This window comes from Coturnix japonica, chromosome 5 (genome assembly GCF_054131305.1).
Source record: "Coturnix japonica strain WE chromosome 5, WE-NBRP24, whole genome shotgun sequence".
Classification (NCBI taxonomy): domain Eukaryota; kingdom Metazoa; phylum Chordata; class Aves; order Galliformes; family Phasianidae; genus Coturnix; species Coturnix japonica.
This window is the reverse complement of record NC_140667.1, coordinates 43,028,484-43,056,431: the sequence shown is the minus strand read 5'-3', so window position 1 is coordinate 43,056,431 and position 27,948 is coordinate 43,028,484. Positions and strand designations below refer to the sequence as shown.

The 27,948-nt window shown below is 45.1% G+C and overlaps 1 protein-coding gene across 1 annotated transcript; it reads right to left on the bottom strand.

Annotated features, from left to right (window-relative positions):
• Positions 1-1,083: 1,083 nt before the first annotated feature.
• CHGA (chromogranin A) lies at positions 1,084-11,287 on the bottom strand. The gene is made up of 8 exons (XM_015865243.3): positions 11,112-11,287; positions 10,581-10,627; positions 6,859-6,952; positions 6,471-6,539; positions 4,432-4,530; positions 3,297-3,788; positions 2,397-2,851; positions 1,084-1,607 (listed from the first exon to the last, which is right to left on the bottom strand). Exons 1-8 carry the CDS (start codon positions 11,152-11,154, stop codon positions 1,524-1,526), a joined length of 1,383 nt encoding a protein of 460 aa, XP_015720729.2. The 5' UTR covers positions 11,155-11,287; the 3' UTR covers positions 1,084-1,523.
• Positions 11,288-27,948: the final 16,661 nt, after the last annotated feature.

Sequence of the window (27,948 nt, the reverse complement as noted above, 5' to 3'; positions counted from 1 at the left end):
TGGACTTTATTGAACCAGCTCTGCTAGTGAACATGGCTGGTGTAGAATCATAGAATGGCTTAGGTTGAAGGGGACCTTAAAAATCATCTAGTCCCCACCACTTGCCACCAGCTCAGGCAGCGCTGGCCTTGTACACCTCCCAAGATGGGGCACCCACAGCTCTCTGGGCAGTCTATGGCAGCACTTCACTGCCCTCCGAGTAAAGAATTTATTTCTAACATTTAACCTATATCTCCCCTCTTGTAGTTTAAAGCCATTCCCCTTTTCCTATCAAGGTTCAGTTGGTTTGGCTTTAATTTGTAAGACTACTGGGAAGTTGGCTGTTTATATAATGACTGCATAGCACATCTAGGTATCACTGGGATTCAGGCTGTTGCTGTGCTTAGGGATTTATTCCTAGTGCTGCCTTCTGGACTGATCCTGATGGCAAAATGTTGATTACTCAAAACCTAGTAGGGTTTTTAACCAGGACTGTGTTTTGTCTAGTGCAAGAGATGGTAGATGTCTCACCCAGCAGTATTAAGTTTTGCTAAGCAACAGGCAGGTTCAGCCTGTGTTCATGTAAACACCGCCTGCGGAGCAGTGCTCTGTGTCATCTCCAAGGACAGAGCTGCTGCTGGTTGGCAGCTAGTATCTACCAGCTGATCAGGTGCCCTGCTCAGCCCTGAACTCTGTCCTTCCCTTTGAAGAAAGTCTATGGTTCCCAAGCATTTCCTGAGCAGACATTTAGGAGCCAACCAGCTTGCCCAGCCCTCCAGCTGATACCCTGCCTAAGGACATGGCTACTCCTGCAGCAGTGCCTGAGGGGATGGAAGGGGCAGGATGGTGCTTCCAGGCCGCACCTCCTGATTCTCCCCATGACTCCCATTTATGAACTTCTTACTGAAACCCACTCGCAGTGCCTGAATAACTTGACATTCTCATGTGTTCACCCATCATCGAGGCTCCTCAGCCCCCTCCTCAGGTGCATGGAGCCATTCAAGTGCAGTGGTGAGGATGGGAGGGCCACTGGGGTGTGTGGTGGTGAGGGGACGCAGCCCACTGACACCGAAGCTGGCAAAGAAAGCAAGGAGCCCACCATGGTTTTATTTTTCCTTAGATAATTTTTTTATATAGAATATATTACAGTCAGAGCTCTCAGCTTTTAATCAAAAGGTAACAAGTTATTGCAGTTTTACCCAGTGAATCTACCGGTGGGAAGAGAACCTCCTAGAGAGCTCTCCTGTCTTAAAAAACAGAAAGGGGTGCTGGGGAAGCTGGGAGGGTGGAAATAAAAATAAAGAAAAGAGAGAAAATACAGGTGTAGGTCACACTTCTTGGCTACAGTGGCCCAATGGGGCACGTGGACACCCGTAGGGGACAGAGTTGCGTGGGGGCAAGAAGCGGTGATGGGCACAACACTACTGCGAGGGAGGCGGGCCTGGCACCCATGGGGCCAGCGTCCAAGGCGCGGTGCTTCTGCTCATCGTACTTGGCGTGAGACCAGGAAAGGAGACCATGGTGGAGAGCAGCTGTGGCAGCCTTCAGCCCCGTCTCAGCTCATGCAGCTTGTGGGCCACACGCTCCAGCTCTGCCTCGATGGCGGCCAGGCTCTCCAGCTCCTGGTCCTGCAATGAGAGCAGAAGTGAGGCAACAGGGAGCAGATAGAGGTGGGAAGTGTGGCTGGAGCCATGCCACCTGCCTGCTGCAATGGGGAGATGTGGGAGTGTTGCCTCCGTCCCTGCCAGCACATATGGAGATGTTTGTCCCAGAGCACTGTAGTGCCCATTCCCAGCCCCTGTGTTCAGCCCTCTGTGGCTCATATTAACAGGAGCTGGGCTTCAACATCAAAGAAACAAAAACAGTTGCTCCTGTCTTCCAGGGGACATGCTGAGCTGTTGCATAACATCACATGAGGCACGAGGGAATGAAGCATTTTCAGACAGCCTCACATCCCTTGCAGACATTTCTACTCTTAACACCTGCTTTCCCACCACTGTTGTCCCTGGTTTGCCTCCCCAGGAGGTGCAATGCTGCTCATCCTACACCTGAGCTTGGGACAGACTTGACTATGCTGTGTCTTGAAGGGGATTAGAGACACAAAACACACAGCAAGGCTAGTCACTGTATCCAGCACAGGCCAGCACAATCCTCTTGTCACATTTTTAAAGCTCTCTAAGGGCAAGGAATATTTTTGCATTAATTACTAAATCTAGGAAAGACAGCATAGATGAGTGGAAACCTCAATAATACCTAGGTCTGGAAAACAGGAAGATCACCAAACTCCTTATCTTAACTCACAGAGAACCAATACAGACTGCATAACACTAAGGCATCATCCTCATCTCCCTTTAGCACAGTTTGGATTCCCAAGCAATAATCAGACAGGACTTATTCTTAAGCCTATGTACACCAACCTCTGTTCTCCTGTTAGCACTGCCTTCCTCATCCTTCTTTTCTTCAGGCATGGGAGCAAGCGGAAATCCTTCACTGCTCTCCTCCTTTGAGTGATGCTTCCATGACCTTCTCACATCTTCCTCTGGGCTACTGAAGTCATACTTGTGGGACCTGAATGTCATTTTCATGGATCTGTCTGGGTCTTCTCCGCTATCATTTTCTTCCATGCGCTTCTTTGATGTCAGCTGCTTGGCCAGCTCATCCATTTTGTTCCACCTCTTGGAGTCTTCCCACTCCCTGGAGGACTCGTCCTCCATTTCCTCACTTTTGGCATCCCTGGACTGGAAGGTGTCATCCTCTGCCTGCATTCCCTCATCCTCCAGGCGATGCCTTCCTCGTCTCAGTACACGCGGCTGCTCTTCCTCCTCTTCAGAGCTCTGCTCATCTTTGCCAAATCCCAAAGCATCGTCATTACCTGAAAGAGCATAACACACAAAAGTGAGCATGAGTTTTAACCTGGCTGGGCTCCACCTTTGAACCAAGACTTCAGAGGAGATGCGAGGTGACATAGTCCCCCTATTCCCAGGATTCTGGGATACCCACTCTCAAGTCACTGTCTCAGTAATGAGGACTGGAGACAGCAGTCAAAATCACAGAGGATGTTCAAGGAAAGGCAAGGAATTGTCTCCTGGTGACAAGTGAGCAGCACACAGCAAGGCAGCTGCAGTGTCTGTGCTACTGCCATGCATATCCCGTGGGTCAGGTGCTTAGGGGTTCTGGGTGACTGTCACTGGGGGTATTTCTGTAAACCTGGTAAACACCTGCCTGAACTTTTTAGGGTCTAAAGCCTCTTATCAGCTTGTCTCAGCACTCTCATCTCACTCTGGATAGGTAACAGCACAATCATCCAAGATACATACCATCATCTTCCTGCATCTCCTCAGCCTCTCCGTCCTCCTCAGCCAAATCAAGTAACCTCTCTGCTTCAGTAGGGTCCTCTTCTCCAGGAGCATCTTCTCCATCGTCCTCCTGCTCCACATGCTCCTCTGCTGTCTCCTCATTGCTCTGCCCCTGCCTGGATGACTGCTCTCTCTCCTCGAGCTCCAGGCTGTTCCTGGGGCCTCTGCGCTGCTCCTCTCCTTCCCCTCGCTGCTGTTGCTCATCCTCACCCAGATCTTTGTCAACATGGTTGTCCAAAGCTTCTTCTCCCTGGGCATCCTCTGCATCTTTGATCTCGTTACTCTCTGCTTCATCCTGGTCATCCTTCTCACCATCCTGCAGCCTGGACTCCCTCACCTCCAGGCTATTTTTTCCTTCTTCTCTCACATCTTCCTTTTGCTGGCTTTTCTGTGCTGCCAGCTCAGCCAGGGATGCTGTGGGCTGCTCCTCCTCAGAGCGCTGTTGTGCCACATCTGCAGAGAGGAATGAGAAGCAACATCTCTTGAGAGGTCATCTCACAAACAGGGGAGTCTGGGTGAAAAACCATCACACCCCTCATAGGCATCTCCTCCTCCCAATACAATAGCTTCTTCCTGTGGCTCTGCATGCCTCCAAATGAGCCAAATGTAGCCTGTTCAGGACTATAGTATTATGTGGACTGTCTGTCCACATCTTGAGCTCAAATTTCACTGCAGGGACCATAACCTAATGTCATTCAAAGAAGGCTGTAAAACAGACCCACCTTGCTATTGCATCTCTTTCATGACAGAGTTTCCCTGACCATAACTCATCCTAAGCACTAAGTATGGAGGGGATCACTATCAGGTTGGTAGCCTGAACATCTGTCATGGTTTTGTAATGTTGTACATGATGTTATGATGTGGAATATTGACAGCAGCATTACAAAACCATGACAACATCACTAGTTACTACAGCTCAGAAGCGCCACATTGTTTCATCTGGTAAATCAGACCAAAGCAAACACAGTGTTGCTGGTGCATGTGACACCCAAGGAGACGGGCCTGGATGAGGAGCAGATGGACACACCAAGGCTGTCAGAAAGAACATCCTTGTTTACAGCCTGCCTGGATTCCCCAGCAGGAGGCTGACACTGACCTCTTTGCTTGTTCTCATCATTCTGACTTTCAAGGACTTCAGAAAGTTCATCTTCAAAGCCGCTGTTTTTCTTTTGCTGCTGAGTTCTCTCACTGGCACCTGCATTGGGTAACAAAAAAGTAGCAAAAAGCAGCACCTTCTGTACTTTCAGCAAGTACAGACAGCAAAATAGCCGTGCTCTTTACAGTTCTATGTGTATTTTCTGCAATGGGCATATCTGCCAAAGGGGAGCTGTAAGATGGGGGATGCATGAACCAACTGTGATAATGAAGCCATCATCAAAAACATTAACTGCAGGAACAAAAAGGTCTCTGTGAAAACAGAGAGGCAATGTTGCTAGGAAATCAGAAATATTGATGGAGAACTAGGGAATAAAAGATGCTGAGGTGCAGCACACTGAGGCCAACAAAATACTTAAGCATTGGAGTAATGAAGGATAATAACTGCCTTCTTCCAGATGCTGCCCACACACCTGAGGTGAGCACTGGGAGTCCCTGTGCCCTCTCACCTGATGATGGGATCCTCCTCTATCAGTGCTGGCTTCACAAAGGCATCTGAAGACAGTTTTGAGTTGAAAGACAGAGTGTGGGACCACTATGCAGTTGTCCTGGCAAGCAGTGCTTCCCTGGCAGCCACATTCTACTGGAATCTGCATACTCAGCAAGCCATGAATAGCCCAGCTCACAGCCTGCTTCTACAACTCAACTCAAAAGTCAGAGGCACCAGTGCTAGCTCAGGTATCTCCAGTCTTATAGGAGGCAGGGCTGCAGGGTGTGGGCTCTTCAGACTGATTAGGAACAGCTGAAGCTAGCACAGAGGAGAGCAAGGAAGGAACCTTAGTTTTTCCCCTCAGGTTTCCACTCTCAGTCACTGATCTCTTGGTGAGGTGTAAGGTGGAATAATACAAAGAAGATAACAGATATTCAAAAGGTTATTTATGAGGAAAAGCTCACCGATATGGATGCCTTCGCTGGGAAATTCTGAGGTGATCTCCACCAAGGAGCAGTCTCCAAGAGATGCTGCCTTAGTGGTGGTCAGCCCTTAAATGAGGTCTAGAAGAGGTGGAGTCAGGCTCCACACCTTCTGGGAGCACAGCTAAATTACTCTCACCTGTGCTCCCACAGCTGACCTGACACTTGCCTCAGCTGATTAATCAGATGTTCAGGCTGTGATTACCTGCTTCCCATACATGAGGTATCATTACAAAATGGTGTGAGGGGTTCAAGTCAAGGAAAGAGCAGAACAAGCTGGAGCTCCATGGTGTTGCATAGTGTGGATGGCAATTGAGCACACTCTGCACAACCTGGTCTGCCTGAACAGCAATGCAGTGCACAGAAGAGGGTCAGATTTCTTTCTTCTGGATCATCAGAGCACCTCTGGAGCCCAACTGGGTCACTATCTGCTGTCCCCACACAACAGGATTTAGGCAAGGACCAAATAAATCATTGCTTTGGGAGCTGCACGGAGCTCTCTCCTAACCCTGACATGCATTTTCCCTCTCATTACTCCCTGCTGCCTCTGTGGCTTCCCTACTCTCTAGGCAATCTGGTGGTAGTGTCTCCCAGCCATCTCTGGCTGCTGTGCTACCAGGGAGTAGGGCACAAGGATGCCCTGGCAAGGCAGGTCTGCCAGCTGGGTAACCTATGCAGAAGGAGAAGGCAGGCAAGCAGCTGCAGCCTCAGCTGGACAACCTGGCTGGGAACCCCAGCGGCTTTGAATGTGCCTCACCTGTAGCCTGCAATCCTGTGCTGGGGACATGTGAATAGTTTTTCTCCCACCCCAAAATGTATATGCTGTATAGGAAAACTGTATGTAGCCACTAACTTACACTGCAGGTTATTTAAGTCATCAGATACATAATAGAGTTATTGTAAGAAAAGTTTCCCTACACTTGCAGCATTCACTGGAAATCCTGGAGCTCTGTTCCTTATGACACATTTTTATGCTGTTAAATTTATGTCAAATAAAACTACAAGAACCCTGCAAGGAGCTACAACTGATGAAATACATCTTCCCAAACAACTGTAGTAAAACTGTACCTTGAGCAGCAATTTCCTGAAGTTCCTTCAGTAAATTTTGGTGGCGAAGGATAGAAATGATTCGTTCATCTGCAATAGGAGAGACTTGGTACAGAATGTGGTCAAAGACAACTTTCCACCACCCTTAGAAAATACAAAAGTACTCCAAATTCCATCATTCTCCTCATTTGCTCTTTCCTGTCCCCTGGCCTGATTTGCTGCCTCATCTCTCTGCTCTGTGCCTGGCAGGAAGGAGGCTCAGTGGGGTGGCCATGGGGAAGGTGAAATTGCTGGGGACCACTTGACAGGTGCCAGAGCATGTCAGACTGGGCCATGGGGAGCAAGACCCTGCTACTCTCTGTTCCTAATCCCCTCTTGCTGATACCCAGAACTAAATTAACATCTGTACCTCCTCTGAGTGTCTCTAGGCATTCCTCACTGATCGGCAGTGGGTCTGGCTTTGATAAAGTATCCGAGATGACCTCCACAATGCACTTCATCACCTAGAAAGGGACAAAATAGGAACAAAATCACTGCTTCTTTGATTTTATTTTTTCTTAAATCAATCTGTTATCTAGGCTGAAATGCAGCAGATGATGGCACAGATACTTTCTGCCTTTCTGATGGAGACAGAACGGAATGTTCAGTTCCTGTTTCACCTAACACAAGAACAGAAGGTACTGCCCTAAACTGAGAAATGAGCGAATGACACATGGCAATTGGAAGAGCTACTTTGACACAGCTGAGGATCTCATGACTTCAGCCCACCCCATAGGTTGCACACAAGGGTTGATTAAAAAGATACTCAATAGATGCATACTGAACTCAATATCATCATTTTTAAAGTCAGTGTGCCAGTTTGTACCTCATAAAAGGACTCAGTGGGAGGCCATAGAGGGCAACAAGTGTCCATTACTCTTATTCAAGCCCTGAGGAGGCCATTCTGCTTAGACTGCAGCCAGGCACAGTGGGTGAGGAAAGTCAAATCATACTCTCAGATGCAGTTGAAAAATACTGCTCTAAAGGTCTAGAGAAGGGCAACCCACTCTGGAGGAGTTCTTGACTTCCTGGATGAACTCATCTATTATAGACTGGAAGAGCTGAACATGGAGTCAGGTCATCTAAAGGCAAGGAAGTTTCCATACATTTGCTACTGCCTGAGGCAGCTTTCCAGACTGGACAAACACTGGGTCTGCCCTCTGCAGAACCCTTTTCTGAGGGTATAATTAGAAGGCATCATTCTCATCACCTCTACTCAGCCCTCGCTCTTCACACAAGCAGCCACCTAATGGCTGGGGTAGCTGATAGTTTATGCAGGCGACCCTAAGGGCCTTCACCTCCCTCACAAGGTGCCATTCTCAGAAGAGCAGAGCTCTGTAGCTGCAGTAATTAGACACCAGCCAGCAATTCCCAGTCAGCTACAATGTCACTCATTCAAGCAATTGGATATATTTATTGACCAGCTGGAATGGGCAAATTTTCACCCTGTGTAAGGAGAGAATTCTGCTTTCACAGGATACAGACAGGAAATCTTGAACTCTTTATCTATTTGTACTTTTTGAGGGGATTTATTGCTGAATTTACAGTGCTGCAGGAAAGACAGAACAAAAAGAAAGAAGAGAAATTTCTCTGGTATCATTCTCTGATACCACAAGGAGGCCATTAATATTGATTTTAGATGACCTAGTGACAATTCAATCCACCATTAAATAGAAGGAAAAAAAAAACCCAACAGATTCTGATACTTCCTTTCTGCATTTCTCAACATTTGGGGCCTTTTTTTTCCTTTTTTTTTCTCTTTCTCTCTCTCTTTTTTTTTCCCCCCTCTTTTTTTTTCAGTATTTGATGCAGCTCCTGAAGTGGGCAGTTTCTCATCATTACCTATCAGAACCTGGTCCAATGAAACACCCTGTACGAGCTTCCTGAAGATTTCTCAAATGACTTCAGGTCATCATCAGAGCACAAAGAAAAGTAACAACCACCACGGAAATAATGCAACAATGAAATGGAGAATGCAGTTATCCCAGCACTTCCCAGAACTTTCTGTAAGATCAAATCTTGCAGAGTAAGGTTTCAAAAGGTCACGGTAGAACAACCTACAACAGGAAATGAAGGGAAGCCTTTCCAAAATCAAGGAATGGCTTAGGCTGGAGGGGATCTTAAAGATCATCCAGCTCTCACTCCCTGCCATGGGCTGGCTGCCCCCTACCAAATACGGTTGCCTAGGGCCCTATCCAACCTGGCTTTCAATGCTTCCAGGGATGTAGCACCATAACTTCTCTGGGCAGCCAGTGCCAGGGCCTCACCACCCTTTGAGTAAAGAATTTCCACCTAACATCTAACCTACATCTCCTGTCTTTTAGTTTAAAGCAATTCCCCTTGTCTCATCTCTATCTGACCAAGTAGAAACAAAACAAAACAAACAAAACCAGTCCTCCCTCTCGCTTGTAAGCTCACTTAAAATTTAAAAGATTTAACTAATCCAGCACAGAAATTCAGACTAAAATTTTCCCATAGTTGTCCTCTAGCTGTGAGCATGTAACTAAATCCTTAAGACTTTGTCACACTGTCCCTGCACAGAAATTTTCATAGGAACACAGCCTTACTAGGAAAGACCTCACCACATTTAAACTATGCACAGGCCCTTTCTGAAATATATGCTTACAGGTGAGAAATACTGCCTTCTGAATGTAAGGGTAGGCATACATCTACACAGAGATATGGTAACTGCTGTGGTCATGTGCAGTTCCCTTTGGTGCAAGGAAAGCCTATCTATTCTCTGAGTTTTCTCTCAGCTCAAACTCGTTTCAGTGCAGTACCCAAATTGAGGACAGGCTTGGGAGATAATTCTTCCTTGGGGGAAGATTTCCATGGAGTTGTGTTAGTTTTTGCAAAAAGTAAATGTAGCTTACTAGGACTTGCCAGGTTTTACAGATAAAGCATATTGTGGAATGGATCTCTCAAGGAAAATTGTGGAATTAATAGATTTTCCCCATGGAATGCCCAATGAGCATCCTGCTCTGGCCCATCGCACTTTAAGGGGCAAGCATCTGCCTGAGCCTCCTTTCTCAGTGTACAGCCTGAAGCAGGCACCCAATGGCTCAGCCCCAGGAAGGGCTAAGCAGGCTAAAGGACTTAGCTGAGCAACAGCTCTTCATGCCCAGGTGCATCTGACAGGAGATGAGGAGGAGTTTCTCATGGCACTCACTCTGTAAATAACAGTGACCGGAGACCATACTATAGAATATGTGTCTGAGAGTGACACAAGTGTGCTCTCTACTATTGCTGCCTGGGGAAAATCCCTGTGCAGATTGAAGATTTCAGGAAACAAAGAGGTTCAGGAAGCAGAGGGGAAAGGGTTGGTGTTTGCTTTTTGTATTTTGATTCCAGTAGAAGTCTTAATTTGGGCAGTAAAGAAATCAACTCATCTGAAAAAATACAGGTATTGTAACATCAGGAAGGAGATGGGAGGATTTTGCTGCAGATCAACACAGGCAAACACAGATATCCAAACTTCCAGCTGCCAAAAGCCAGTTGTGAGTGCACATACGTGTGAAGTACATCAGAGAGATGCATGGAGGTAGGCACAAGGGCCTATAAAAGAAGGCTGAAAAGGTCAGTCAAGTCACACACAGCTTGTATCCATCCTGACAGAATGAGAAGTAGCTGAGGACAGATTAGCACTCAGAGAGTATCCAGTTGCCTATTTTTCAGGCACATAGAGAAGTAACACACCACATGCGTACAAAGGCAGACAGATGTATACACGCCCCCAAACACACACAGTCCCATTCCTGAATCATATCTCCCCCCTACTCTCCCCTGAGTCACCTCCTGTTGGAAGCTTTGAAAAGCTGAAAGTAGGAGGACCAGAAAGGGTCATACCCAACCTCCATGCCCAACCTCATTGTGCCCGAGTACCCAAAAGTGGAATTGCAAAGGGTAAATACTGAAAGGGAGGCAGACGGGGAGGACAGATCCTGATATGGGGATTTCTCATGCATATCTCCCCAGCTGTCACTACCTACAGGGTGTTTCAGTAGGAGCAGCCAAGAATAAGCCAGGTAAGTGGATGTTAAATATCACATCCTTCAGCTTTGATCCCCTTTTCCACTACAGGTTTATTCTTACCTTAGTGTCCCCTTTATTCATTTCATTTGTCACAGGAAGGGAGATAGCTGCAAAATGAGGAGAGAGCAAAAAGAAAGAGCTTGTTATTCTCTGCCTCTGGTAGACAAGCATAGAAATCCTATCCTGCTAAAAACTGGAGTGCAGGAGGTGGGAATCTGGCCCTCGTTGAAGTGGTCCCTAGGTGTGCATGCTGTGCCTCCCCCCCCACACATGATGGAAGGGAAGGGAAGGGAAGGGAAGGGAAGGGAAGGGAAGGGAAGGGAAGGGAAGGGAAGGGAAGGGAAGGGAAGGGAAGGGAAGGGAAGGGAGCCTGGTGGCTCTAGACTGGGGACTAGCCGGGCACGGCGCGGCCCCCGGGCAGTGACCTTGCGGCAGCCGCTGTCCGCGGTGCTGAAGCGGCCTCAGCCGTCGCTGTCCGAGGTGCTCCAGGAGCGCGGTAGGGACGCAGCCGGGGTGGGGGCGGCTCTGCCCGCAGTGCTGCGGGATCCCGGAACGGGGGAGGGGTCGAGGAGCTCGCTCAGCCCCACTTACCTGGCACAGCCAGCAGCAGGACGGCGAGAAGTCTCGGGCTCATGGTGCTGGCGGGGTGCGGGGAAGGAGATCGGCAAAGCTTTAGTCTGGCCCTGGTTTGGGGGATTCGGTGAGGTCCTGGAGGGAGATCAGCACTGTGCGTGTCTGCGCCAGTGTCCTGGCTGAAGATCCTAGACGGAGCACTGCAGCAACCGGCTCATTTATATATGTCAGCCCCTCGGAAATGGCGTCAGGAGGAAGCCACCTCCCCCTCTTTCCCTCCTCCCCTCTCACATAGCCTGCCCACCAACACCTACCACCTGCCGAGTACGGAAGGAAGAGCCACACTCCAGGACCCGAAACAGCCACCCTGATTCCTCCGGCTACCTGGGAAAAATGTTCCAGCAGCAAGATGTCAAGTTCGAGTTGCTCCATCTTCTTTACACACAGCAGGAGCAGGATGATTATGAATATATACCAGTAGCCCCAAGTAAGAAAGCCACTTTTTATATCCCAGCCAGCATAGCAATCTGTAGGTGGATTTGCCCACTAGGGGTGCTCTTGCCTTCCACTGACCTCAGAGAAAGCCTAGACGAATAGCTTAGAATAGATGTTGATATTTTTATGTGGCTGATAGACACCTCCGCAAAAGGTAGGAGTACCCATGAGACTGGTCAGTAGCCAGAGAACTGGTCACCATAAAGCCATTTTGCCAATGGAGATGACAGGCCCCAGCTATCTGATGAAAGATTCATTAAGAAGCAGGATAACAATGCGGTAAATAGCAAAAGTTGTTGAGGTTGTCGTTCAGCTACTGTAATTCTGCAAGCAAAATTTTAATATGCTGATATCATTTGTTTAGTAGTTCACAACAAACTATAACATCACACTATACCCTCACTGCTGAGCACTGCAAAGTTGGAATAACCAATATTACTTGACCACAGGACAAAGGAGGCAGAGGAAGTAAAGAACTGGACAATCTGATAGTCACAAGCATTACCATGTCCTTGACAAAATGGCTGTTTATTCTTTGGATGTGATATCTATCAGAGCTGCCCTCTGAATCTCTTTTGAAAGTATCTGCAATGTTTCTTTAGGTCAGAGGTTTATCCCCACACATGTGCACCGCTGACACTCAGTGTCACTGTTATGCAAGGGGATTATTATCCCTACAGCAATTTCAGAGGCCACAAAAGTCCAAGACTTATATTAGAAAATCAAATTCAGAAAAGTGCACTGCTCTGTTACACTCACTGGAGAGTCCTTATACTCAAAGAGGAGGTGAGAACGTACTTGTTCTAAGATGTCGAAAGCTCTTCTATGAGACCAGAGAGTATACGGATTTCCAGTATGCCATAGAGATGTGTTCCCAATTGTACGCTTAAATGTCCACTAATGTCCTCTAATATCTGATCTATGCCTCAAAAGACAGATTTGGATTAAAAAAACCCACTCACATGTTTTCAAAGTTCTCCTTGACTGTTGCATTTTCTACTTAACAGCAGAGAAAAGCTGTCAATAAATCAATCTTCTGAACAAAATTTAGTGGGTGATGTTGATTGACGGTTATATGTTTATAAGACCATGAATGAACATCCATGACAGTTCTTGTTGTATGGGGAACCTGAATCCTCCAGGAACAACAGACATCCTTTCTGTGTGTGTGAGTGTTTATTTGTATGCTTGGATTTATCAATTTATTTATTATTTATTGTCTTATTTAATGACCTGTTACTCCTTCAGGCATTTTAGTCTCTTATTATAAAATACTGAACATTATTAAGCTTGTTCATTCCTATGTATTTCTAACAGAGAAACAGATTGATCTGTTTATCAGGCTATATTTACCTAGTCAATATTTACTTCTCTTTACACATAAACGTTGATCTTATTAGGATGATAAATGATCTCAGTTCTAACTCAGTTGCTTATACAAAGCCTTTTTTTCCCCAAGGCCCTGTTTTTGAGAAATATAGTAGAACATGCAGTGTTTGTGACTATATGTATTTTTCTCTCTCCAGCTTTGATCTTGCATCCTTTAAGTCCATTTTAATGGAGAAACTAAATATTTTCCAGGTATGGCATGAGTTCTTCCACTGTAGTAGCATGCTGGATATTAATTTTTCTATTTATTGCCCCCAGGTAATGGATATGAAACTGTTAATCCAGCAATCAGTACTTCTGCTATTGGAATTTGTCTCATTAGGCACAGCTATATTAGGAACAGTCAAAGTAAAACATGTCAGGGAAAGATTTATGTCAAAGAGCAAATGTGATCAAATAAAAAATTGGAAGGTATTCTGCCACTCAGAGAAAGGCAATGCCAGATACAGACTTCAAGAGAAGAGCAAGTCTGAATGTCTGAAATAGTTTGTTTTTCAGTATATGGAGAAAAGGAGTAGGTCCTTAGTGGATGACAGTGATGATGGTAGGCATTTCTGGCCAATTGCTGTCTCATAAAAAGAGCTGTTTAAGTCTGTAGAGAGAAAATAAGCTATTTTCCCTGTAGCTGTCTGATTTCTAGTGCATGATGTGTGTTGAGAATATGGCGAGCTATATGCCATTAGCTTCCTACAGTCACAATGTAATATGTGCAGTTAGGCCAGGTGATGAGTTCTTGTGGTAGAAAAAGGATGTTTACTTTACTTACCTGAAAGCTGATTTGAGAAGGCAATGCCTGAATGAAGGAAGTAGACAACCAGTGCTACTGAATAACCCATGCTATGGGCTGAGCAAACATCAGGGCAATCCAAAAAGCCATATTGTTGTATGAACACCTCCATATGAAAAATATCATTTGGCTCAAACACTATTCTCAGTCAACACATAAAGCAACCTATTTCCCCCATAATTTAGGAAATAAAGCCAAAGGATCTGGATTATGGCTCTGAGCTACTTTGAAAGCTTAATTCTCCAATTTCTTGGCTGAAACTGGAATAAGAATTCACCCTTCTCTGGTAGTGGAAGTACTGACACCACATTTCAGGCTGCCGTGATTTTACAAATCTGGAAACTGAGGCAGGGAAAGAGTAAAAGTTTTGTTTTCGCAAAGATATCAAAGATAACTTTTTAGTTTGAAGCCAAGGCACAGCTTTTACCTGCACTGGTACCAAACAGGCCACTAAGCAAAAAATTAAAAATTACATTTTTGCATATGAAATCAGTTGACAACAGACTAAAAACATGAATGTAATCTCACTAACAAAGTAGGAGCAAGGCCTATTCAAAACTCCAAATCTCACCTTCTGCTTTACATTAGTCAACTATACTCACCCCTCATTTTCCTGACACAAACCACTCTTGTCTGCCTGTAAATAGAAACAAGCTTCAAAGCTCAGACTGCTGTAGAGAATATCCATCTACACTGGTAAAAAATACTCCTCTCCTCTTTTCCAGGTCAGAGGCAAACTGATGTTGATTTATTTTGATTTTCTTCATCTAGACTTTGACTGCACCAACCTCAACTTAATTGATTTTCCTCTTCAGAGTTTGACTTGCACACAATCAGCAAAGCCCAACGATGTGCTCAAAGCCGACAGTGCTCTGCCTATCTGTTTCCATCTTTGCCTGGCATGCACAGCTTTCACTGGGGCAGATGAATTATGTTCCATATTGGGAGAAGAGACTTCTCCATAGAAATCAGAGAATACCATCTGGGCACCCTTACAAAGAGCTTATATTTCAATATAGTTTTTCTTAACACCATTCAAACACCAGCCTGGAAAAAGTCATACTCCCCCAGTGCTTTGGTCAGTGTATCCAACACTTACAGCAAGACCTTGCTTATTCCTGTAAGCCCAACCAAATCAGTAAGAAAAGCTGCAAATGGGGGTTCTCCCCAGGCAAAATAATCTCCAACAGCCTCCTCAGGAAATTACCAATTATTCCATGGATATGATTTTATTTGACTTGTGACAATGAAATCTTTGTCATGCTAATGTAAATATTAAGTAACCCCAAACAATTTTTCTAGTTCTAGAATGGTCTTTAACAGTTTTATGAGAAGGCCACTGATATTACTCAATGTTTACCTATCCCCAGAGTAAGAGACAGATAGTCCTATTTATTGCCCTCAGGCACTGACAGAGTTTATGAGAGTTAGTGATGCCAAAAAGGCACCACTAATTAATTAAGGGGCTTGATTTTCTATTTATTTGTTTGTTTACTTAAAATAAAAGGGAAAAACTATTCTTTAAATGGAAAATATGGAATTACAGGCTTGGAAATGAAAAAATTACATAGATAGACTTAGCAATTTTTTCCTCATTTTTAACCATAAAATCATATGAAAAGAAAAATAAAAAACACCAACAACAAACCACAGTGATTCAAGACTTTGTACCTGCACTGCTCTCCAGGGAGTCCACAAACTGACCATATTGCCCCCATAGTACCTTCAGCTCCCAGCCAACACATGGACCCACAGTCAGCACTGGCATCATCCTAGATTATGTACATTAAAAGACTATCTGGTGTATTTTTCATGTATTTCATGTATTAATCATGTTTCACTTTCTGCCTTTAAACATCTTTTCCTTTGTTCGTGAAGTTTCCCAAGGCTTTCATGGGCATCTACAAACTTCTCTTGCTCATCTCCTTTCCAAGAGAAACAATCTCTGTATTCTGATTCTTCACACAGCTCCTTCAAATTGGGCTACCATCCAGTGAGTCCTACATACAAACTACCTACAGCATGGGTAGCGTAGAGAAGAGATGCAGCTGTGTCCTGCTTTCCTGGGCATTTTCAGTCTTTACTCACTTTTGTCACAGAAACTCTGAAGGGGATACCTGAAAGACTTGTTTTCATTTCAGCACTCACTGTACACAGGTGCCTCATGAGTCTATATGCCTTCAAGATAGATTTATTCCCTTGTATAAAGGCATCATGGAGTGATCAAGGAGGGATTCTGGCACTCAGACATGGCAACAGTAGGGCAGTAGCACAGCATAGTCTCAGCATACATAACGAAAGCCTGCATGTGGCAAGGAAAAGCTCCTACTGTTGCTCCATTCTCCTTGCTGGCCCCTTTTACCCTTTTCTCCCTCTCTTCATTCTGCTCAGCCTGAGCAGGGCTGTGATCACCCTTTGCATCACAGATGGCTCTTCCCTCAGATGTTCTGCTGATAAGGCAGTTTTTGAACACCAAATTGCAAGTTAACACCAGATAATGAATGTTCTTTCTACAGGCAAAGCAAACCTTTTCCTGCTGTACTAAACAGAGAACAGGAGGAGGTAACCCTTTAGGTATTAAATTGCCTGAAAGCATCAGCACAGAGCTTGAGGAACAGACAGAGAATCTTAAATTGCTGCTACTGCTTTTCCTCACCACTCAGGAGCTCTGGTTTCCTTCCTCACCAGCACTTTGGCTTCCTGGGGGAACAAGGCTGCAGTGCCTGTCCTTGGGGGAGCAGTGACTGTCTGTCATGTAACAATGGACAACCACGTGCTGGGTTTGGGATTCTGTCACTGCCCTCCTGTAGATCCCCTCTCCCTTTGTGCTAAGCTGAGTTCAGACTCAGTTTCTGCCTCTAACTGCTGATGGGAAGGTTTCAGGTCAAACCACACTTTCTGCTTCACTGGGAAGTAAAAGCAGGGGAGGGAAAGAAGGGAGGGAAGGAAGGAAGGCAAAGAAAGAAAGAAAAGCCTGGCCATGCTATTCTCTCTGATTTTAGTGTTTTATTTTGCTTTGGTTTGCTGAAACAATGTCTGCTGAATCTCAATAGCTTTTTGTTTCATGGAGGCAGCTAGATAACCACAAACACTGCATAATCTTTGTATGTGTTTCATGCTGTGTAAGAAGCAATAGCTGCTGTGCAACCTCACCAGAGCAGAAATGGAAGGCAGAGAAGATAAATGAGCACACTCACTTTACATTTAAACCTGCAGTGAGTACATGACTTTCTGCACTGAGGGGAATGTTGCAGCTGTGTTCATGCAGTGAACCACTGGGTATATAAGGAACACATTCATTAACTACATTTCTAAACAGATCATTAATTTAAAACCGGAATCCAAACATACACAGGTCAATAGGAACACTCCTCCACATTTCAGTGAGTTGGGGCTGAGTCCTGCACCTAGCACTGGGGCTACTGCCGCGTGTAGGCAGTGCTGGCCTCACCACTGAACATCTGAAGGTGTCAGGCAGCCTGAGATTCTGCAAGGAGAGGAGTTTGGGGAGCATGTCCCAGACACAGGTTTGATTAAAGAGCACAGCGTGACCTCCCAGAGCTTTCAGGCCATGTCCCCACATATTTGCCTTTGGGAGACTGATAACAAAGGATTACATGCATCAGTTATCAACAAATGAGATTTCTTATTAATGAATACTGCTGCTATACCCACCTGGGTGTGGGAGGATCATTTTCTCCTGTGTTCTCCCTTCACTTTTGGTGTATAGCCCTTCTGTCACCAGTTTTCTTCTTGCAGCAGGGAATATCTCAGCAGTTTTCATGAGAAAGGCAATTTCCTTCCATTGTTTTCTTTTGTGATAAGGACATTCCTGCAATAATATAAATCTAAACTATAATTTACAACAGCTACAATTTTCTCCATCTATGGCAGATGTAAAAGCAGGACACCCTGAGGGACCTGAGTGTCTGTCACAGAGGTGCCATTACTCACTTCTGCTCTGCTGCATACAGAGGTAGCATCTGCTGTAGCTCATGGTCTCTTAAAAAAGCCTAAACAAGAATCTCCTTCTTCATGACAGGAAACATAGCAAACCAGCAAAGGCTTGTTAAGGTGCTTACAGTGAGAGCGGGGTTGGTCTCTTCTCACTGGTGACAGGACGAGGGGAAACGGCCTCAAGTTGTGCCAGGGTAAGTTTAAGATGGATATCAGGAAAAACTTCTTTAAAGAAAGGGTTGTTAAGCACTGGAATGGGCTCACCAGGGATGTGGTTGAGTCACCATCCTTGGATGTGTTTAAGAACCATTTGGATGTAGAGCTCAGGGACATGATTTAGCAGAGGGCTGTTAGTTAGGGTAGTATGGTTACACTGTGGTTGGACTTGATGATCTTTAAGGTCTTTTCCAACCTGAGTGATTCTATGAAAGCACATCTGTCTAGGAATGCTTCCATGATATTGCAGATTTATTTTGGCTTACCGCCACTGTCCATGTCTGTGTTCCCTTTCCCCTGCTACTAGTGATGGGGATGATGTTTGTTGTCCACCACAGAGACTTTGGAGCACTGAAATACCCATCAGCTGATGCTAATAACTGATATTTTAGAAGTCAGAGCAGGGGCACAACAATATACATAAACAGGATCTGACTTGCTTTGAATTTCTTACAAAGTGTGCAGAAATAACCACAAGCCTAACTTGGACAAAGGATCAGAGGGTCTGCAGGATCCCATCTCCCAAGAGAAACTCTGCTCTCTCCTCGAGAAGACACTGTCAGTCCATTTTACAGGATGTTTGATCTATGCAAATTATTTATGTCATTTTTTTTGTGATATTTTTAACAGATAGCAGGATTGGAATGGAGCACTTCCTAAACTTAATATGCATAAGAATGCATATTTCAAACTCTTTGATCTGAAAACAACTTTGGTTGTTCTGCTTTGCAGAACTGTTTTTCCATATTTCAATCAGCTCTATTTATAACTGCCCTGAAGTCCATTTCTACCACCATCAACCAGTATGTTTATAGCCACCTGCACCACAGGCTACTCATGTTTTTAACATGCTTATTGCATCTATTGATGGTTCATTAGCTCTTTATAAAGAGCAGGTACAGAGCCACAACAACAGCCAGAGAAAGAAAACAGGTGTTCAGCCTTGACCTTCCCACCCTTGCTCACACACTCCTGATTATAACAAGACCTTTATTTTACTATTTCTTTTCATTTCACTTATAACTTTTACATCTAAGTGTTTCAAATCATCAACATTCTGGGGTTTATTCCTTGACAGAGAAATCATTTTTAATATCCCAGGAGCATTTTCATTGATTGGAACTGTAGAGGGGTCCCTTGGAAATCCTTACTATAAAAGGGGAACCGAGGCACAGAACTGCCTGCTCTGCTCATGAGATACAATCAGAAAAACCAGAAGCCCTGATTGCCCTTGCACTGGGCCCCAAGCACAGTGCAATTAGAACAGCTGCTTGCATTCTGTGGTTAAGGAAAGCTCCCAGGGGCCAGAATATTGCTGTTTGATTGGAAGAGCACTCAATTGCCTAATGAAGCTGTTATCTTCTATTTAGCCAGAGATGAGAAAAGGAAATCTTTATGTATCACTCCTATGCATCAAAAAAAAAGCTAATCAGAGAAGTCAGACCCTCAAGGGTACAATAAAACCACCATGGAACAAGGCAGTGGAGCAGTATAAGTGAGCAAGAGCCTCAGCTCAGCTATACCAGCTGCTGGGTTTGCCCAGCCCAGAGGCAGCCCCTCCTCCATGTCCCTCTCTGCCTATTCCTCAAGAGAAGGTACTTCCCCACTTGAAGGGTCTTGTTTTGTAATTTTCATCACCCATATTGAAAGTATTGCCTTACCTCCAGAAATGACCTGCTAATGCACTTACCACTGTTGACAAGATAATAAATAACCAGATGCTTTATGTTCTACTTAATTTTCTTTCTTGTGAGACTCTCTGTGAGGACCTCACATTCACTTCTGAATTCCACAGGACTCACATCTACTTTGGGATCACCTGGGCACAAACTCTTCACTCTGGCAGGACCAATGGTCTTGGCTTCACAACCTTCAGATACATCACAGAATCACAGACATGCTTATGCTGGAAGGGATCTTAAAGAGCACCCAGTTCCACCTCCCTGCTGTGTGCAGGGTTGCTGACCACCAGATCAGGCTGCCTAGGGCCCCATCCAACCTGGTCTTAAACACATGAGGTGTTTCTTCAAGAACAAACAGGGCTGGTTCCTTCCCACTAGGATGACCTTGCACAGAGTTCCTGTTCTTACTGACGTCCTGAGGTGACACGGCCATTTTTCCTGTATGGATTAGTCTGAAACTTTCCTCTGGATCATTAGAGCTGAATGATGAGTTTGTACTCACAGGAAAGTTCATTCTGCTGTCGATGAGTGCTTGCAGTTTACAGTACCTGAGACAGTGATAAATGGATGCTTAAAATAAAGAACTTCCCAAGACAGCCACTCTTCCAGCAGCAAAGCCTCCATTTTACAGAAACTAAGTTTTATGAAGTATTTTTTAAATTCCCCAGTATCACTCTCATTGTGCTTATCTTAATTTTATACCTTCAATATATAATAATGTTTTAGCTTTGAACTGGAATTGAGGAGGGACAATGTTTCATAGGAGAAGACTGTTGAAATAGACAATAAGGAGGACTGGCTGATGTTTCCCCTTGGGCACCCACACACGGCGATGCTGGGTAGAACCACTCAAACCTCTCTGTTCCTTTCGGTAATGCCCATTGCCTATGCCTTTTTTTCTCCACTCCAAAATATCCCAGCTGGCATCTTTATTTGCCTCATCCCTGCTATCCATCCGCTTTTCTTTAAAACCACTGACCCAATTCTTTAATTTTAATTCCAGAGGGCTTAATTGCATCCTGCATTTACCCTGCACACCATTTCTCCACAGCACTTTGCCAATATCAGAAAAGATTCACCTGGTGTAAAGTGCAGCTTGGGTGTGCAGCTTTACCCACCTGTTTGCTCCAGGTATCTTTTCTCATCTACAGACAGGTGAGTACAGTGACCCAACCTGGCTCATCCAGGCCTTTGTAAGGGATTTGTATGAAACAGGGACACAGATGAGGATTTCTTGAGCTCACAATTATTAGTCCTCTCCAGGAGGCACCCCTGAACTCTGTCTGTCATCCATTCTGACAAACAGCCACCCCTGCTTAGTATGTCATAGAATCACAGGATCATTAAGGTCAGGAAAGACCTTAAAGACCACTAGCTATCACCTAGATCATTCTCCTATGCCTTCCTGCTGAGCAGTTTGCAGTGAACCAAGGCCAGAGAGTAGGGCATATCTATGATTTCTATGATCTTCCTGATGTTGGTCCTTATCATCATGAAGATTTCACACTGGAAATTTTTGCCAGATACATTCCAGATGTTCCCCATCTCCCACACTGATCACGAGGCCCAATTCATTTTATGCAATTTAGTCTGTATTTGCCTCTGGTTACATTGCTTGAATTGCAAATTTTAAAGAAACCTTGCAGTCAGTCTGCTGTCCTAGTTCCCTCTACAGCCTTTGCAATAGCTACTAGTATCACTGGAGCTGTGCAGCACAACAGAACAAAAGCTCTTTTCCCCTAGTGACAGCCAGGGATGGGGAGGACCTACTAAACTCATCTTGCCATTGTGAGAAAATTGGCTTTGATTTCCTACTGAACCACAGTGCTCATTTTCCCCTTCCAGAAGGCACTTGCCAGAAGAGGTACTGGGCTGCAGCAGGAGAAAATCCATGTGCAGGGATCAGACAGCACGTTGCACAGTTTGGCTCAAACCAGCACTAACTGCTGGCTGCAGGTCAGATAACGCATGTGCCAAAATGGGAAAGGCATTTCAGCTTGTGATAAAACATTAGGGACCTGAATCCTACACTCAGCTTTGCTATTTCTTTTCATATCTAACAGTTCGGATTATTCCTTGGAATAAATGCTGCTGGTATACCCATGTCATTGGGGGTTGTTCTGGGATGCAAGCCCCAAGTAAGCATTGATTATTCATATTCCACAATCTAGTTTAAATGGATTCATCATACTGTGTTTTGGAAAAGAGAGCATGCAAACACCTGAACAGCTTCAGTGGTGATTTTGGCACAATGAGCAATTGAGGGAACACACTTCAGCCAGGCAGGCTTGGTGCATGCCAACATCCCTCTGCAATCAGAGGAGCTTTTCCTGCTAGGAACCAGCAGGAGCCAGCTCCCGTGGAGAAGAGAGAGGAATGCCTAAAATTTTAACTAACTGCTCCATCTCCTGCTGCTTGTGCAGCCTCACTGATCTAAGCAAAGCTCCTCACTACAGCAGAACTCCAGCTCTGCTTGTGAAACAGAAGCTCTGCGTGCCCTGGAAAGGATCCTGAGCTGCAGTAGACAGCAAAGCACCCCTGGGGCACAAGCAGCTCTGCTAGGGGACTGTAGGTGAGAATGCAGCCCTCCAGCTCCCAGACATGAGGATAGAGGCAGCACAAAGGGAGCTTGGAGCACATCAGTACCTCACAGCTTTGCCACCACAGCCAGCCATCTGCTCTGGGTTTATTAAAAGTGATGTGCTCTGCTGGGAGGATCAGGAAGCATCTGCTGGTGCATTTACATTTAAATCCTCACAGCAATCTCATCCTTTTTTAATTAATCAAGCCCACTTTTTTTTTTTTTTTTTTTTTTTTGGTGAAGCCACACAGATAAACATTTCTTCTGTAAATGTAAATGCTAATGCCACTAAATAGCTAATACACAGAAAAACAATTTAGCTCAAGTAGCAGCATCTATCTCAGGATTTAAGAGAGCTGTTCTGACAGAGATCATGCCTGTTTAAATGGATCACCGTCTAAACCTGGCTTACGCTGCATCGCAGTTTCGCTGCTGCAGAATTGCTAATCAGTGGCTCAGAGGCAAGAGGGAGCCTGAAGCAAGGAGCTGTTGTGCTGTGGGTGCACAGCTGTGAGGGCTGGAGGGTGGGGGGAGGACCCAAGATCCCCCCCAGCAGAGTGTCTGGATGATACAGAGTGAGCATTAGTCCTGTTTGGTTGGCAGGAGATCCACAAGTCACTGCTGTTTTATATGGCAGGTGGTGATCACAGACCCCCTCTGCAGATGGAGCTCCAGCTTTTCCCAGAGGACAGTGTGTGTCCAGCTCTTCACTAGTAGATACAGCCCCCATGGTATGGGGGGGGACACAGCCAAGCTCCAGTCTGTGGTTCAAGGGGCCAACCCATACTGCTGCCCTGTTTCTCCCATAACACTTACTTCTTTCCAGGCTGAGATCCATGGTACTGACAATTAGTCCACAGCTAAGAACTTGTCTGCAGCCAGTATTCATAACGTCTCCCCAGCCAGGCCATGCAAGCAATCTAGGAGGTTTGCTGTGCAGCAAGAGGGATCGACCTTCCCCACAGCCCTACAAAAGGGATCAATAATGTCAATGGCAATACTGAAGGCACTGAAAAAGCAGGGGGGCTCAACAGCTAGAAGAGCCTTGGGGCTGTGGGAGTGAATTGGTGCTCCCAACAAACTTCTTTTCAAAACATGCAAATATATGATTGGGACACATATAGAATGAGGGGAGACAACACAAATTTCCTCTGCAATGAATAGGGACACCTACAGCTCAGTCAGGTTGCTCAGAGCCCAGACCAGCCTGACCTTGAACGTGACTAAGGACAAAGCATTGCCCACTTCTCTTGGCAACCCATTCCACTACTTCACTACTCCTATCATAAGAAAACATTTGCCTTATATCCAATCTAATTCTTGCCTGGAGTCAGGCTGTACATATAGAACTCAGCCCTTGTCCTCCATCAGCACCTGGTGCAGTTACCTGAGCCAGTCTGCTGCAGGCCCACAAGGGAGCCACATCTTGCTTTTTTTCTTCCTGTTATTGAGGATGGCTATTTCTGTAGTTACATTCTTTAATTGTGAACATCCTTAACTAAACTGCAAGGCTGCAGACCAGAGACTGAGCAAACAGCATCTGGGGAACTGGTGGCTGTTGGCCTGATGAGGACTTCAGAGAAATAAATTTGTGCATGAAGCAATGTTCAGCAATTACAGGGCTGGAAACAGAGTTAGTGGCAGAGATAGTGTTTTAATGAGCAACAGGTCCTGCCGGGTGCAGACCAGACAACAGAGATTTGCAGATAAGAATAACCATCACACCGTGTCCTTCATGCCTCTCTAGAAGGGACTCACTGCACACACCACATTTGGGTTGAACAAATTGTGCTGTGAGCAGCAGGGTCAACAAACCTGAGGTCTAACAGACCCCTCCAACAGCCCTATCTCAGTGTCCCAAACTTGCTAGTGATTGGCCCCAGTGTTTCTACCACTGCAAAGCCAAGCAGCAGCAGCAGCACAGCTCAGCCCTAACCTGTCCCCTGCAGCCTGTGTCCAAAATGCTCAGAAAGACCCAGAGTGGTGTTCGTGTGTTGAGGACCTACCCAAAGGAGTTTTCTAGAATTGCTTTCTGTGGTACTTGTGTCTGCAGTGTCACAGTGTGCAGGGGGAAGCCCTCTTGGCACATCAAACCCATATCTCCTTGGTAAGACAACTCATAGCACTGGGAAACACACAGCCTGCTATACTCCTGCTTTTATTACCTCGTCTCTTTCATAATCCCCTTCTTGTGGTCATGCTTATTCTCACTTTATTTAATAAACATAGGTTTCCTTAAGTCAATATTATTTATTTGAGTTTATCCAGCAGTGTGTATTTAAAGTCATTTATGTATCAAAATAAGGTGGTAAGGATGGATTGCTTTTTGATCAAAGGGATTTGGCTTTGAGCTTCTTTGTAAATTCAGCAGAGGATGGAATCATTCAATAGTTATATTAAGCAAAAGCACTATAGGGCTAAATCCCTTGTTTGGAGGAAACTTCAGAGCAGATGTCTGGATTCCTTCTGTCTCCCTGATGATCCCTTCCTGAGGACTCTTTCCATGCTGATTCCCATCACAATAAGCAAAAGAGCTGTGTGAAGTGAATGGGGCACCAGAAATCATGTTTTCTCAGAAGGAAGCAGTTGGTAAGAGCAGAAGTGCCTGAGAAATGCCACACTGGTTAACCAGACTGCCTGTCTCCACCAGGGAGGTCAGACTTCAGGGGCCATACTCACTCCTCAAAGCCTCTCAGGATGCATTATGGACATACACAGATTCATTGCTCTCCTGCCCTTTACCCAGCCTGCAGGTGACTATTAAACCATTTTTATTTTTACAAACCCTGACAGTTATTAAAGAAGAAGCAAAAATCCACCTGTGTTTGCGCCGGTAGCTGCAGTGCCTGTGTGTGGACAATGCTGACAAGCCCATTTGGGTTCACCTGTGAAGGTGCTGGGCATTTGCTTGAGCATTTTTACCCTCATGACATACAGGTAAGAAAAGGCAGGAGAAGTATCCTCAGCTCATTGTGGCTATTGAACATACCTTGGATTAAAAGGCAGAGACCTTCCATTTCTTCCTAACAAATGACATCTGCAGGAACCGGCACCTTCCTTCAAAGGATGGGAGGAGATTAAGTGCTGTGGAATAAAAAGAAGATACAATCTTTGTGTAACAGGGACATTCTTGTAGTATCACGGAGTTCAAAGCTGAGGGACAGCGCTGGCTTCACCTTCCAATTAATGACCTCTGAATAATTAGCAGAATAATCTTTTCAGAAATGCTCCAATGGCAGTGCCTCTGATTGTCAGATAAGCAGAGTCCTGGAGAGGGAAAGTTGGCAGTGATGAACAGTGGGCTGAGAGAGCAGCAAGGGCACGGGCAGTCATTAAGCCTGAGAACATTCATCAGCCCATTCAAAGCTCCAGCAAGTCAGAGCTGTATCACAGTACAGGCTAATTGAAGAAAATAATTTATTAGGAGAGTGAGCAGAGATCATTAAACACTGCAGTTTTACTCTTGCAAATGGTGAAACAACGGTTTTCCCTTGACAGTTTTTCTACTGTTAAATCCTGGGTTCCTTCTCCTTTCCCCAAGCTTTGACCTCTGTGTGGGAATTCATCCTCCCATAGTGATGATGTGCCCTCTCCCTCACACCCAACCTCTTTTACCTGTCATTCCAGCGCTGGTTCTTACTCTTCAAAAAGAATTTATTTCAGGACTGGTAACTGAAGAGATACTTGGAGGTACCAGGCAGGACTGAGTTTAATGGAATTTTGAATGTAGTCACCAAGACATAATTTCTTTAAGCTATGCCTAAAAGCAAATGATGAAAGTATCACCACATCACTGTGGTCAGAGGCTGCAGGCATATGGGATTTTTACTGCCTTTGCAGCCTGGTGTGTAAGCAAATCTTGAGGAAAAAACACCCAGTACAGCTGTGGGGATCAGAGGAAGGTGAAAGACTCACCTTTAAGCTGACCTTTAAGCTCTCCCATTGACACCATCATGCACTCAGGTTAATAGCACACAGCTGCAGCCTGCTTTTAGTACAGCTGACTCAAAGAAGCACCAGGCTGAAGGGATCTCCTGAAGATCATGGAACCTGCCTGTGGTTTCAGGGTGGATCAGGAACAGTGGGGTCTTCCTGCTGGAAGAATGTTCCTGCTGCCCCTGGCAACCACACGGCTACTGGACAGGTGAAAGTCCCCTTGTAGGACCCTAAATTCAAAGGACCTTGTCTGAAAGCTTAGCTATCCTTGTGCTGCGAAAGATGCAGCTTTCTCCCAACATCCATTTCATTTTCTTCAGCTGAGGATGTCTGGCAGTGAATATAGAGAACAGCTGATAACAACCTGCTCCCCAGTTTATTTGTTTTTTTCCACAGTAAATAAACTGAATGTCTCCTTAAACTCATGTTTTCTTTCCCCACCTTTTTCTCCTTCAAGTTGCTGTGTACCAGATCACTTTCCATCTCTCCTATCTTCTACAAAGCGGGCTCCTAAGACTGAACACAGCAACTCCAGGTGAAGCCTCACAATATCAGCATAGCTGCCACTATACCTTACAGAGAATCAAATGGAAGACATCAGCAAAGAAGCTCCCAGCTCAGCCAGCCTGGCAGCCTGCAACCACCCCTAGGTCCCTGCCTTAAGCTTCCCATTTTCATCCTGAACTCAGTAAGGACTTCCTGACATTTGCACATCTGTTGGAAAGACATTTCAAAATTTCATCCTATGATACAGGCATTCTTCTAGTTTCCTAGTGTTCTTATGGGTAGTTTATAACTTTTTTGAATGATTAGACTGTCTTGAAAATGTCTTGCAAGCCCTGTTAGCTTGGCTTACTACAGATATCTCATAACTGCTCTTCCTTCTCCATCATCCAAGCTGTTCTTTCACAGCCTGGGCAGATGTGGGCTGAGCGCACTTCCCCTTGGTCTCACCACTCAGGCTCATCTTTCACTATTCCAACTCAGCAGGTAGCTGGGCTCTGCTCTCATGGCAAAACCCAGAACATCTCCCTGGTGCACAATTGAGTACATTTTGTAGGAAACTGCCCAAAGTCTTCCTAGAATTAAGTCTGTGTCCACTGGGCCAAATAATTAAAATTGGAATGGACCGACATGATTTGCTCTTGACAAAATCCTGCAGTGTGTTTCATATCAGCTGACTAATATGTGGCCAACTATAGATTGATGTCTTAATGATTTGTTCCAGAGATCTTTCCAGGAATCAGAGTTAGGCATATTGATTTAAATTCCTTGGCTTTCCCTGCAGGACAGGTAATAAGTGTTCCTCTGTTATTTCCCTCCTGCCCCTCTTCTTCCATAGCTACCCAAAAGCAATAACAGCTCAGGAATGGCTTTGGATGGGTTCTTAAGACCTTACAGGTGAATTTTGTTTGATTCTGCAGGCTGGAACATGTCAGAACTATCTAAATATTCCTTAAGCTCTCCTTTCCTTATTCCGCTCCAGGTCTTCAATCCCCTTGTTATGTTTCAATTGTGTTTAACATCTGGTTATAATTATCCTTTCTGGGAAGTCTGAAGCAGAAAATGACAGCAAATGTTTCAGCCTCTGCTGGATCATTCTCTCTCCAGCATACAACCTTCTCCTCTGGGGTATTTTCTTTTTCTTAACAGACCATGTAACCACTAACCCCTTCCCCACAGCCTCCTCATATCTCCTGTCAGGACTTAGGAAAGGTGAGATGTTAATGTTGTTCATTAGAAATCCCATTATTGTATAAATCTGACAAATTCAGGAAAAAACCAAAAAGGTCTGAGGGTCCCCCCCTGCTA

What these genes read in the sequence shown, in the direction of transcription:
- CHGA (XM_015865243.3), bottom strand. Translation starts at nt 11,154, where the DNA reads ATGAGCCCGAGACTTCTCGCCGTCCTGCTGCTGGCTGTGCCAG. An exon ending in TGAATAAAGGGGACACTAAG is followed by an intron (nt 6,953 to 10,580) that starts GTAAGAATAAAC and finishes GTCCCTTTCTAG; the next exon opens with GTGATGAAGTGCATTGTGGA. An exon ending in TGATGAGAACAAGCAAAGAG is followed by an intron (nt 3,789 to 4,431) that starts GTCAGTGTCAGC and finishes TCCTCTCTGCAG; the next exon opens with ATGTGGCACAACAGCGCTCT.